This window comes from Arachis ipaensis, chromosome B9, assembly GCF_059453495.1.
Source record: "Arachis ipaensis isolate K30076 ecotype BB chromosome B9, ASM5945349v1, whole genome shotgun sequence".
In the NCBI taxonomy this organism is placed as follows: domain Eukaryota; kingdom Viridiplantae; phylum Streptophyta; class Magnoliopsida; order Fabales; family Fabaceae; genus Arachis; species Arachis ipaensis.
This window is the reverse complement of record NC_142444.1, coordinates 14,032,662-14,046,403: the sequence shown is the minus strand read 5'-3', so window position 1 is coordinate 14,046,403 and position 13,742 is coordinate 14,032,662. Positions and strand designations below refer to the sequence as shown.

Here is a 13,742-nt window from a genome sequence, read left to right as displayed (position 1 = left end):
ATTTTATGGTGGTATAAAATACTTTATACAATGATTCAATCACACTCAATTATTCACGTAATAAATATAAAAATAATTATTTTTATTAATATTATAATATATAATTAGATATATGTATAATACACTAATTATCTATCAAAAATAAATTTATAAAATAATATATAATTAAATTTTTTATATATATTTTTACATGTATATTCAAATCAAAATTTTATTTTAATTCGAGTTTTGATGATAAATATTAATTGTGAATATAAGAATAACACATTTTTATCAAAATAAAAAGAATTTAAATTTTTAATATTATTAAATACAGGTGGTATCCAATTTGATAATTAAAATTGATAAGATCAGTTATTTTTTGAAATGACCAATTAAATAGGGCCATCAATTTTTGTGATTTGCAGCCATCAAATAGTCATCAATAATAGTTTAATGGTGTGAAATTAGTGTGAGATTTCATTCAATGACTTACTTTTCGTTTAAGATTACATGCTTGCCAGAATTTAACAAAATTGTTGGCCCTAAACTTTTCCTTCTCTATATTTTCAAAAGTTCGACTCTCGTTAGTCCTTGAAAAATCTTTCATTTCTTAATCGTCAATGGTGTACTGATGTGAATAGTTAAATGCTATCTCTTATAACACCAAGAGCGTAGCTACAAGAGTACGATGACTTATTTGTGTTTGGAATTTAAAGTTGATTTTCAAAAAGATTATTATTTATTAACAAATATAACAAAATAAATTGGGATAATTCTGTAATTGTTTTTGGCAGCTCTATCAAATGGAACAGTTGTAAACAGTGCCATCAAATAGTTTGCCTAATATCTAAATCTCTGCTTAGCAAAACTACAATTTGAACGTTCCGTTCACCTTATTCCTCAACAAACGGAACATTCCCTATTCGTCACGGTTTCTAGAATCCCACGCGTATTTCAATTTCAAACCCCACAATTTGCTGTCTTGTGCTCACGTTCCCAACTGTTCTGTCTGTTCATATACCTTACAGTCTTACACCAACATAAACACGCTACAGTTATTAAAAATGTTACCACGTCACCGTCACACCCACACATGTCAATTTTCAGCACGTTAAGTTCACGTTAACTCCGTGCCCCTTCCAAAGTTCAAACCTATATAAGCATCAAATTCTTGCCCAACAAGAATGGAAATAACCTCAGCCACCAAAATAAAATCCCCGCTCTCTCTCTCTCTCTCTCTCTCTCATCTCTCTCTTACACTCAAACGCACAGCAAAAACCAGCTGAAATAATAATAAAAAAACTCTGCTTCAAGAATCATTCGGTCATCTTCCGGTTCCCGGTGATTACATCATGATCGACCACGGCGACGGCATCTTACCGTCACTTGATTTCGAGAATCTGAAAGTAATAAGCGCCGTGGGGCGCGGGGCGAAGGGAGTGGTGTTCCTAGCGAGAGCCGGTGACCGGTCATGCAGCGAGTGTTTGGCTCTGAAGGCTATATCGAAGGCTCTGATTCAGAAGAAGGAAGAGGCTTACGGAGAGTATAAGAGGGTTTCATTCGAACTTGAAGTGCTACGTCGTTTTGATCACCCGCTTTTGCCGCGGTTGCGAGGGGTTTTGGAAACCGATGGAATCGTTGCCTTCGCCATGGATTTCTGCCACGGTGGCAACCTCCATTCTCTCAGGAAGAAACAAACTGAGAAAATGTTCGCCGATGACACCATCAGGTACCTTAGCTTTGCTATTGTTAGCTTTTTATTTTTTCAAGTTAAACTGAATGCAATTATTTATATTTTAAAACTTATTTTTAAATACTATATCGTTTTCTATCTCTTAATTTCTTTTAATCTCTTTAGTTAAGAAAAGTTTCCTTAACCTCTCTTATATCGGATACAAAATACATATATTATTAATAGTTTAAATCTTATAAGTATTGTTTTAGTTATTTTTATTTGATTATGTCCATTCAATTAGGAGTTTAATTATTGAGATACATAAATGGCTAATTTTTAAGTAAGCAACATATATAGTTCTTGTATAATATTAAATTTTATAAAAGTATCGGAATGACTTCTATCTTTGTATTATTATTGTTATTGCTTCATTCTAGATATTTTGTGAAAATTAAAGGATTTAATTTGTATAAAGTATAAACTAATTAAATAAGAAGTTCCGTATTTTACGCCAATAAGAAGTTATCATAAGATTTTCAAAAAAAAAAAAAGTTTTTTAATATCATAAAAATGATTCAATTAAACGAGCAGTGTAAAATATTTTTATATTAAAGTGTATGAATGATTATTAAACTTAAATTACACAAGTGCAAGTTATTTTTCGTTTCTTTTATTTGAAAATTCGGGTTTTTCTTTTGTTGGGTTGGTGGACGCGTATTTCTAGTTATTCTGTTACTTAACTACCAAGTGAATTTTCTCTCTATATCAATAAATAAATAAATAAATAGATTTTATTTCATCTCCTTGCCGTCTAGTTTTGACTTTTGAGTTTTGACTATCTCAAAAGTTTAACAATTTAACGACTTATTTATCAAAATAAAAATATTATTTATATATTAAAAATTAGTTTATTACATATTTATTTATAATTATATAAATATTTGTGATATTTTAATATGTATTTTATATAAATAAAATTAAATTTTAGTATATAAACATTAAACATGTAATTGCCATAAATTGTAATTTAATATGATTTATTAATGAATATAGGGAATTAGTCAAACAAGTCAAAATTTCCATTATTTTATTTGCAACAAATTGAAAGCAATAGACCGGTGTTGTGATTCTAGAAGTTGTGCCCCAATAGCCACCTTTTTTAATGTCTCCCTTCGCTGCTTGCTTGCCGAGCAAGTTTGGAAAAGTAAAAACAATTCAAAATTCCTATTTTTTTTTGCGTCGCAAGTCTAAAGAAAGTGGTCTAAGTTTTACACTGCTTTCTTTAATTTAACAACCATACATTCATAAAACATATTCTGATTTGTACTTTTTCTTTTGTTTTCTTCTTCTTCTCTCTTTTATTAAAGGTTTTACGCGGTGGAATTAGTCCTAGCTTTGGAGTACTTGCATGGTTTGGGAATAGTGTATAGAGACCTAAAGCCAGAAAATGTTATGATCCAAGAAAACGGTCACATAATGCTCGTAGATTTTGATCTCTCCAAGAAGCTGAAGCCAAAATCTCCTCAATCAACGAGTCACAAATCGTCGAGTCCTAACTCGTCGGCGAAGAAACCCGCAAGGAAGCGGCGGTTGTCGTGGCTTAACATAAACTGTAACTCTGGCATCTTGCCGTGCGAGTTGGACTCAGTAGAGCCGCAACCTGAGTCAACTCGTCGGGGTGAGTCAGACTCAGTGGAGAAATCGAACTCGTTCGTTGGAACGGAAGAGTACGTGGCACCTGAGGTTGTCGCAGGGCAGGGTCATGGTTTCGGTGTTGATTGGTGGTCACTCGGTGTCGTTTTGTATGAAATGTTATACGGAACGACGCCGTTTAAGGGCGAGAATAGAAAAGAAACGTTTCTTGGGATATTAACGAAGGAGCCTGAGCTGACGGGGGAGAAGACTGCGTTACGAGATTTGATTGGTAGGTTGTTAGAAAAGGATCCTGATCGTCGGATCACAGTTGGCGAGATCAAGAGTCATGATTTCTTTAAGGGAGTTAAGTGGGACACGGTGTTGCAAATAGCGAGACCACCTTATATTCCTTGTAATGAGGTTGAAGACGCAGTGGGGCTTAGCAAACAGGAAGTGGAGATTTTTGTTCATGGAGTGTTTTTTCCTGAGGGAAATGATGATAGAAGAGAGAAAAATGAGAAAGTGGAGGAAAAGAATGGTGGAAATGAGGAGAATAATAGTAACAAGAAAGTGTGGTCTGACAAGTTGAGTCATAGACCCACTCAGAATGATGATTTTTTAATTTTTTGATTTAATTTTTCATTTTTGTTAGATACCTATTTTAATTACTTTATCTAATATAGATGCAGAAGATATAGGGCTCAATTTTAATTACTTCAATGAGATATTTAAGTACCTTTGGTCTTATCAAGGAGGATGCCATGTTGTATATAAATTGAAACAAGGAGAGTTCTTTGGTGGCTCCAAGTCCTTTAATTGAATTCTAAAAACCATTATTTTATTCAATCAAAGCAGTTTGTGATGATGTTTGGTACTAATCTTTCAAAACAATTGCATATCTTAGTTTCTGTTAGTAATGTAAATCACACATGAAGTTCATACATAAAAATATTATTCCATTTTTATCCCTAAGTTGTCTTACTTAAGAAGAATGTATCCAATTCATAGTCATAAACTACTTAAAGGTGGTACAAGATGGAGCGATTTCAATTTTCAGAGACACTACTACATGCAGCCACACTCATTTCAGTCATTGGCTCCAAGTTAACATGACACACATGGGCATATTCCAACTATGCACAGTACATTATATATATATATATATATATATATATATATATATATATTGTATGTAGGGGCATACTCCTTGAATAACACAAATGCCCCCACATTGTTTTGTTCGGCAAGCAAAACTATAAGAAATTCCTTATTTTCGAGGCAGACATAACTTGGCTTTTTTTTTTTTTTGTTATTGGAGGCATGCACGTGATGTGATGTGCTGTGTTATGGGGCTAAAATTTTTATATATGGATAATTTTAATGTGAAATACAAAAATATTTGATGATTTTGGTGTTCTACAGGGTTGTGGTAGTAGCACAAAACGTTACTAACGTTTTGTAATAAAAAATTTTTTTTAATCATCAAAGAACAAAACGTCACTGACGTTTTGTAATAAAAAAAATATTATTTTAATTATTAAAACACAAAACGTCGCTGACGTTTTGTTAGAAAAATATTATTTTAATTGAAGAAACACAAAACGTCATTGACGTTTTGTAAATGGCCATAGTTGTGTTCAACACACAATTTGGTTCATGATAAAGGATTTCACCTCTAGTAATACAATATTAAAAAGAAAAAGTTCGTGTTATGGGGTATAGTGATGTTAAATTTAAGATGTGGGGCAGTTTTTTTTAATTTGTGCTTTAACAAAACAGACCATGAAAGTTGTTTTAAAAAAAAATATTATGGTCAAATTGGATGGTCCAATTTGCAAGGGAAAAATTTTGAATTTTGGAAGAAGCAAATCGGACCGTCCGTATTGTACAAAAAAGTTTTTTTTTTTAAATAAAACGAAAATTAGACCGTTCGATTTATCTGAGAGTACTCGTACGATCCGATTTGTAGCTTTCTAATACTACACGCTTGTGTTTACAGTTGCTTCTCTATGTTGCTATCCTACATCATTACCTTCTCCGTAATAAAATTAAAAAGTGACATAACTTTAAAGATTATTCCAATAAACTAGGGTAATTCACTTCAATAAATTGTTTGAAAATCAAAATTACATAAATGTTTTAAATTCAAATTGGTTACACTAAATCGAAATAATCAAATTCGATTTAGCCAGAGAGATGAAACTTTCATAATAAATCGACACAAGTAAGTTTGATTTACTTGGTTTTGTAAGTATAAATCGAATGAAATGTATTCAATTTACATTTTTTTTTACGGTAAGACAAAAGCGAAGAGAGCAGAACAAATTTGCAACAAGGTAGAACCCATCCTGTAATTCAACCTCAATTCATTATTATATTATTTTTTTTACTTTAATTTGCTTTCAATGCAAGTATACATCATATCGGATTAGTTTCATGCTATTTTACATGATAAAAATGTCAAATTTTATTTGACACGACTGGCTACAATGCAATAATAATCCACCTAATGTTTTATTAATTTTTACTGAATTCTTTACTTACTCTGCAAAACATATTAACATTATTCTTCTTGATTAAAACTTAAATAAAAGCAAAGTACATATATATATATATATATATATATATTCTCAACAAAATTTTAAATGTATAAAATATATATTAAAATATAAATTATACATTAAACATGAATTAAATAATATATATTTATATATAAATACATAATTATTAATATATATTCTATACACTAAGTATGAGTATTTCATTGAATACATAATTCTTAAGTCTTGGTTGGGGGCTCTCTCTTTGTTTTAACCATTTAGACATTTCGGTGCAACCATGAACTGTTATGATCATGATGGTATTTTTGTACCAACCATTTCTACACATACAATTATATGATTACAAAGGAAATTCAGAACAATAGATTGAGCCCTTATTTCTACTCTTCATATTCTACACTCTTATAAAAATGTCCATTAAATCGTTGATGAATCTTGCTATCAATTGTATACACTATGAGGTTTGTTTTATAGATGTATTATTACATTAGTATTTTGATTATTCACTATATCAAAAATCATATAAGACAATATGTAATTAGATGTGTAAAATTTTTAGAATTATATGAATTTATAAGAAATTAATTTTAATGTATATTTAATATTCTAGCTTTATAGAAGAAATCTAACTACACTTAAAATGGACTAATCTTTATCCCTAAAACAGAAAAACGACGTCGTTTTTATTCCTCTCACATAGTCAGTGCCTCAATCTCGCACAAAACACACTTCACAGTTCACACACAAGCAGAAGCGGCGGCAGCTCTGCTCACACATTCCGGCGCCGGCGTCGGTGTCTCGTCGTGGACTCGTGGTTTCTGGTTCGCAGATTCATTTGCTTTGGAGAGTTCCTTCTTTCCTCTTTTTCAATTTTCACTCAGCTTCTTCTTTACATTGATTAATTAATTTTCTGGAATAATAATTACTTGATTTAGGTTTTTAAATTTTAGATAAACGTTCTTGTTGTTTCAGTTTGCATTTGCAGGTTATTTAGCTTGTATGCAATATGAGTTGGCCTGTGTCTTTCATTGATATTGTTAATTGTTAATGATGGATTCAATTCATTTTTGCAGATATTCTAAACATTGTTATTGGATTCAATTACATACTTGCTAATTTATTTCTAAACATTAATGAACTGAATACCTTGGTTAGGCAGAAATTACCTCAGAAGAAATCGAATCTCGAAAAGTTCTTAATACCTTGTACCATAGGCACCATGACCTTTGAGAAGGCTCTGTGTGATCTGGGGTTAGGTATAAATCTCATGCCACTCTCTGTAATGGAGAAACTAGGGATCTTTGAGGTACAAGCTGCAAGAATCTCACTAGAGATGGCAGACAAATCAATGAAACAGGCTTATGGACTGGTAGAGGACGTCCTATTGAAGGTTGAAGGCCTTTACATCCCTGCTGACTTCATAATCCTAGATACTGGGAAGGAGGAGGAAGAATCCATCATCCCTGGAAGACCCTTCCTAGCCACAGCAAGAGCTGTGATTGATGTGGATAGGGGAGATAGAGTTAGTCCTTCAATTGAATGAGGACCACCTTGTGTTTAAGGCTCAAGGATATTCTTCTGTAACTATGGAGAGAAAGCATAAAAAACTTCTCTCAGTACAGAGTCAAGCAAAGCCCCCACATTCAAACTCTAAGTTTGGTGTTGGGAGGCCCCAACCATGCTCTGAGTATCTGTGAAGCTCTGTAAGAGCTCACTGTCAAGCTATTGACATTAAAGAAGCGCTTATTGGGAGACAACCCAATCTTATTTATATAATATTAATTACTTTTCCATTTCATTTTCCATTGTTATTTTTATATTTTCTATAGGTTGATGATCATGTGAAGTCACAAAAACCACTACAGAATTAAAGTAAAATAAAAAACAGCATAAAAAATAGCACACCCTGGAGGACAGGCTTATTGGCGTTTAAACGCTAGTAAGGATGCAGAATGGGCGTTAAACGCCCAGTCTGGCAGCATTCTGGGCATTTAAACTCCAGAAAAGGGCACCAAACTGGCGTTTAAACGCCAGAAAAGGGCATCAGCCTGGCGTTTAAACGCCAGGAAAGGTATAGAAGCTGGCATTTAACGCTAGAAATGGGCAGTAGTCTGGCGTTTAACGCCAGAATTGGCACTCAAAGGGCGTTTACATGCCAGAATGGTGCAGGAATGAGAAATCCTTGACACCTCAGGATCTGTGGATCCCACAGGATCACCACCTACCTCAACTCACTCTCTCTCTTCTTCACACCTTTCCACAATACTCTTCCCCATAAAACCCCACCTACCTCACCATTCAAATTCAAAACCTTTCCCTCCCAAACCCAACCCATCATTACTCCTTCATTTTCACACATCACATACACCTTATACCCCCTTGGCCGAATCCATCTCTCCCCTCCATCTCCTCCATTTCTTCTTCTTCTCCTCCTTTCTTTCTTTTTTTGCTCGAGGACGAGCAAACCTTTTAAGTTTGGTGTGAAAAAAGCTTGGCTTTTTGTTTTTTCATAACCATTTATGGCACCTAAGACCGGAGAAACCTTTAGAAAGAGGAAAGGGAAGATAGTTGCTTCCACCTCTGAGTCATGGGAGATGAAGATGTTCATCTCAAAGGTCCATCAAGACCACTTCTATGAAGTTGTTGCCACTGATACAAGGAGATCCGCGTCCTTACACTAGAAGGGTCAACTTTGATCAAAGGTTGGACCAAGTTCTCATGGACATCTGTGTGGAAGGAGCTCAATGGAAGAGAGACTCCAAAGGCAAGCCAGTTCAACTGAGAAGGCCTGACCTCAAACCCGTGGCTAGAGGATGGTTGGAGTTCATCCAACGCTCTATCATTCCTACTAGGAACCGATCCGAAGTAACTGTGGATCGGGCTATCATGATCTATAGCATCATGATTGGAGAGGAAGTGGAAGTTCATGGGATCATATCTCTAGAACTATACAAGGTGGCTGACAAGCCCTCCACTTTGGCAAGGTTAGCCTTCCCTCATCTCATTTGTCACCTATGCAATTCAGCTGGAGTTGTCCTAGAGGAAGACATCCTCATTGAAGAGGACAAGCCCATCACTAAAAAGAAGATGGAGCAAACAAGAGAGCCCACTCATGGACCTCAACAAGAGCATGAGGAAGTCCCTCATCAAGAAATCCCTGAGATGCCTCAAGGGATGCATTTTTCTCCACACAACTATTGGGAGCAACTCAACACCTCTTTAGGAGATTTGAGTTCTAATATGGAGCAACTAAGGATGGAGCACCAAGAGCACTCCATTATCCTCCATGAAATTAGAGAGGACCAAAGGGCCATGAGGGAGGAGCAACAGAGGCAAGGAAGAGATATTGAGGAGCTCAAGCGCTCCATAGGATCTTCAAGAGGAAGAACTAGCCGCCACTACTAAGGTGGACCCGTTCTTTAATTTTCTTGCTCTTATTTTTCTATTTTTTCGATTTTTATGCTTTATGTTTTATCTATGTTTGTGTCTTTATTACATGGTCATTAGTGTTTAGTGTTTATGTCTTAAAGTTATGAATAATTCCATGAATCCTTCACATTTCTTAAATGAAAAATGCTTTTATTTGCAAAAGAACAAGAAGTACATGGATTTTCAAATTTATCTTGAAATTAGTCTAATTATTTTGATATGGTGGCAATACTTTTTGTTTTTTGAATGAATGCTTGAACAATGCATATTTTTTATAGTGAAGTTTATGAATGTTAAAATTGTTGGCTCTTGAAAGAATGATGAAAAAAGAGAAATGTTATTGATGATCTGAAAAATCATAAAATTGATTCTTGAAGTAAGAAAAAGCAGTGAAAATTACAAAGCTTGCGAAAAAAAAGGGAGCGAAAAAAATAAAAGAAAAAGAAAAAGCAAGTAGAAAAAGCCAATAACCCTTTAAACTAAAAGGCAAGGGTAAAAAGGATCCAAGGCTTTGAGCATTAATGGATAGGAGGGCCCAAAGGAATAAAATTCTGGCCTAAGCGGCAAAATCAAGCTGTCCCTAACCATGTGCTTGTGTCATGAAGGTCCAAGTGAAAAGCTTGAGACTGAGTGGTTAAAGTCATGATCCAAAGCAAAAAGAGTGTGCTTAAGAACTCTGGACACCTCTAACTGGGAACTTTAGCAAAGCTGAGTCACAATCTGAAAAAGGTTCACCCAGTTATGTGTCTGTGGCATTTATGTATCCGGTGGTAATACTGGAAAACAAGATGCTTAGGGCCACGGCCAAGACTCATAAAGTAGCTGTGTTCAAGAATCAACATACTAAACTAGGAGAATCAGTAACACTATCTGAATTCTGAGTTCCTATGGATGCTAATCATTCTGAACTTCAAAGGATAAAGTGAGATGCCAAAACTGTTCAGAAGCAAAAAGCTACTAGTCCTGCTCATCTAATTGGAACTAAGTTTCATTGATGTTTTGAGATTTATTGTATATTCTCTTCTTTTTATCCTAATTTGTTTTTGGTTTCTTGGGGACAAGCAACAATTTAAGTTTGGTGTTGTGATGAGCGGATAATTTATACGCTTTTTGGCATTGTTTTTAGGTACTTTTTAGTATGTTTTAGTTACTTTTTATTATATTTTTATTAGTTTTTATGCAAGAATCACATTTCTGGACTTCACTATGAGTTTGTGTGTTTTTCTGTAATTTCAGATATTTTCTGGCTGAAATTGAGGGATCTGAGCAAAAATCTGATCTAGAGGCTGAAAGAGGACTGCAAATGCTGTTGGATTCTGACCCTTCTGCACGCGAAATGGATTTTTTGGAGCTACAAAAGCTCAATTGGTGCGCTCTCAATTTCGTTGGAAAGTAGACATCTTGGGCTTTCCAGTAATATATAATAGTCCATACTTTGCCCGAGATTTGATGGCCCAAACTGGCGTCAAAACGTCCACTAGAGACCCTTTTCTGGCGTGAAACGCCAGAACTGGCACCAGAGCTGGAGTTAAACGCCCAAACTGGCTCCCAAGCTGGCGTTTAACTCCAAGAATGGCCTATGCACGTGAAAGCTTCAAGGCTCAGCCCAAACACTCACCAAGTGGGCCCCGGAAGTGGATTTCTGCACTATCTACTTATTTTTGTAACCCTAGCTAGGTTACTAGTTTATTATAAATAGCACTTTTTACTATTGTATTTTAAATATTCTGGATGCTATATTTCATATTTGGGGAGGCTGGCCATTCGGCCATGCCTGGAACTTCATCACTTATGTATTTTCAACGGTGGAATTTCTACACCTCATAGATTAAGGTGTGGAGCTCTGCTGTTCCTCATGAATTAATGAAAAGTACTATTGTTCTTCTATTCAACTCACGCCTATTCCTATTCTAAGATATTCACTCGCACTTCAACATGATGAATGTGATGATCCGTGACACTCATCATCATTCTCAACTTATGAACGCGTGCCTGACAACCACTTCCGTTCTATCTGCGACAGCTTGAGTGTGTATCTCTTGGATTCCTGGTTCACGTGTTTGATTGCCTCTCCTGACAACAGAGCATTCAAATCCCTGAGATCAGAGTCTTCGTGGTATAAGCTAGAAGCAATTGGCAGCATTCTAGAGATCCAGAAAGTCTAAACCTTGTCTGTGGTATTCCGAGTAGGATCCGGGAAGGGATGACTGTGACGAGCTTCAAACTCGCGACTGTTGGGCACAGTGACAGTGCGCAAAAGGATCGATAGATCTTATTCCGAAACAAGTGAGAACCGACAGATGATTAGCCCTACGAAACCCGTAGTTGGACCATTTTCACTGAGAGGACGGACGATAGCCATTGACGACGGTGATCCCCCAACATACAGCTTGCCATGGAAAGAAGTACGCATGATTGGATGAAGGCAATAGGAAAGCAGAGATTCAGGAGCAACAAAGCACCTCCATACGCTTATCTAAAACTCCCACCATTGAATTACATAAGTATCTCTATTTTATTTTATGTTTTATTTATCTTTCAATTATCAAAATCCATAACCATATTGAATCCGCCTGACTGAGATTTACAAGATGACCATTGCTTGCTTCAAGCCGACAATCTCTGTGGGATCGACCCTTACTCGTGTAAGATTTTATTACTTGGACGACTCAGTGCACTTACTGGTCAGCTGTGCGGAGTTATGTAAAGTGTGGATCGCAATTCCGTGTACTAGCAGTTCAGAAGAATCAAGAGACACATCATTTTAAGATTGAGATAAAAGGATAGGAGTAGTCATAGCATGAGCAGTAGAGTCTTGATCTGTATTATTGTTCTTAGTAGACTGTGTAGAATTAGTAACAATATCAATAGATGTAGGAAAAAAATGAATAGGTGCAACACAATCAAATTTTCTTGAAGTTAAATTAATAGTGCTAGATTTTAGAAAAAAGGTCTTGATATGGAAAAAAATGTTCATCAAAATTCACATGTCTAGTGATGTAAACTTTTCCAGTAGCAAAGAGACATTTATAGCCTTTGGCATTAGTAGCATACCCTATAAAAACACACTTTTGTGACCTGAAATCTAACTTGGACTTGGTGTAAGGTCTAAGAAGAGGATAGCAAGCACTACCAAAAACTCTCAAGGTTTGATAATAAGGTTTGTTATTGAAGATATATTTAAAGGGAATTTATTTCCTAAGGTAGGGGATAGAATGTGATTGATAAGATAAGTAGAGGTGAGCACAGCCTCATCCCGAAAGATCAAGACATTAAAGCTGTTGAAAGCATAGCCAAACTCATTTCAATGAGATGTCTATGCTTTCTCTCAGTAGTGCCATTTTGTTGATATATAGGGACACAAAAATCTATGTGTGATGCCATGTTGAGTAAGGAAAGCTGAAAACTGTTTTGAGATATATTCACCTCCATTATCATATTGAAGTTCCTTAATCTTGTGATTAGTGAGGTTTTTCATGTAAGTCTTTAATTGTTTAAAAGCTTTAAACACCTGTAATTTATTTAAAAGCAGAAAAATGCATGTATACCTAGAGAAAGCATAAATAAATGTCACATAATATCTAAAATCCAAATGAGATACAACTGGGGCTGGCCCCAGACATAAGGAAAAACCAATTGTAAGGGTGAATTGTAAGTACAAGAAGGGAAAGGTAATTTGTGCAACCTTGCATGCTGACAATTCTCATAAACATCAGAAACAGAAGAATTACTTTTATTATATATAGGATTCTTACATTGTTGTCGAACAAGAGATACAAATTTGGTGGCAGCATGTCCTAACCTTTGATGCCACTTATTAAAGGAAGTACAAGAAACAAAAAAAAAAAAAAGAACAAGGTTGAGAATAGAACTACGATTATTAGGTACAATAACATTATAAAATTTGTAAATTCCACCACAGCGATAGCTTTTCATGAGAATCTCTCTAGTGAGCTGACATTTAACAAGGCGCACATTAAGATGAAATTCAAAAAACACGGAATTATCTTCAGCAAATTTTGAAACACTCAACAAGTTTTTGGTGATTTGTGGACAATGAATTAATTGTAGTAGTTTAAAAAAATTGATTCAAGTCAAAAGAAGATAAAAAGGAAGAGCCGGTATGAGAAATTGGCAAACCTGTTCCATTACCAATTTGAACCTGGTCAGGGCCAATGTACTCTAAGCAAGAAATCATAGAAGATATATATGAGGTTACATGATGCAATGCACCAATGTATGGATACCATGAGAGATCTGCCACAGAAGCTGGAACTGTCATGAGTACAGTAGTATTATGGAACGAAGGATTTGGTGGTGGTGGTAGTGTAGAATTAGTTGTGTGAAATTATTGATTTGTAATGGATGGAGTGAGTGGTATAAAATTATTTGGAGTGACACATTGAGTCTGAGAAGGAGGAGGTATTTGTTGGTTGAATCTATTAAAGCAATGCCATACA

General features: G+C 35.0%; 1 protein-coding gene across 2 annotated transcripts; it reads left to right on the top strand.

The window, feature by feature from the left end:
• Window positions 1–1,164: 1,164 nt before the first annotated feature.
• On the top strand, window positions 1,165–4,573 carry LOC107619480 (AGC (cAMP-dependent, cGMP-dependent and protein kinase C) kinase family protein). Of its 2 annotated transcripts, XR_015900044.1 has the most exons (3): window positions 1,165–1,711; window positions 3,025–4,024; window positions 4,489–4,573. XR_015900044.1 is itself a non-coding variant. In XM_016321779.3 (2 exons), the coding sequence occupies exons 1-2, from the start codon at window positions 1,335–1,337 to the stop codon at window positions 3,920–3,922; spliced, it is 1,275 nt and encodes a 424-aa protein (XP_016177265.1). In that variant the 5' UTR covers window positions 1,165–1,334; the 3' UTR covers window positions 3,923–4,143. The 2 variants fall into 2 exon arrangements, 1 of the variants encoding a protein (XP_016177265.1); XM_016321779.3 differs by lacking the exon at window positions 4,489–4,573 and having other exon boundaries at window positions 3,025–4,143.
• Window positions 4,574–13,742: the final 9,169 nt, after the last annotated feature.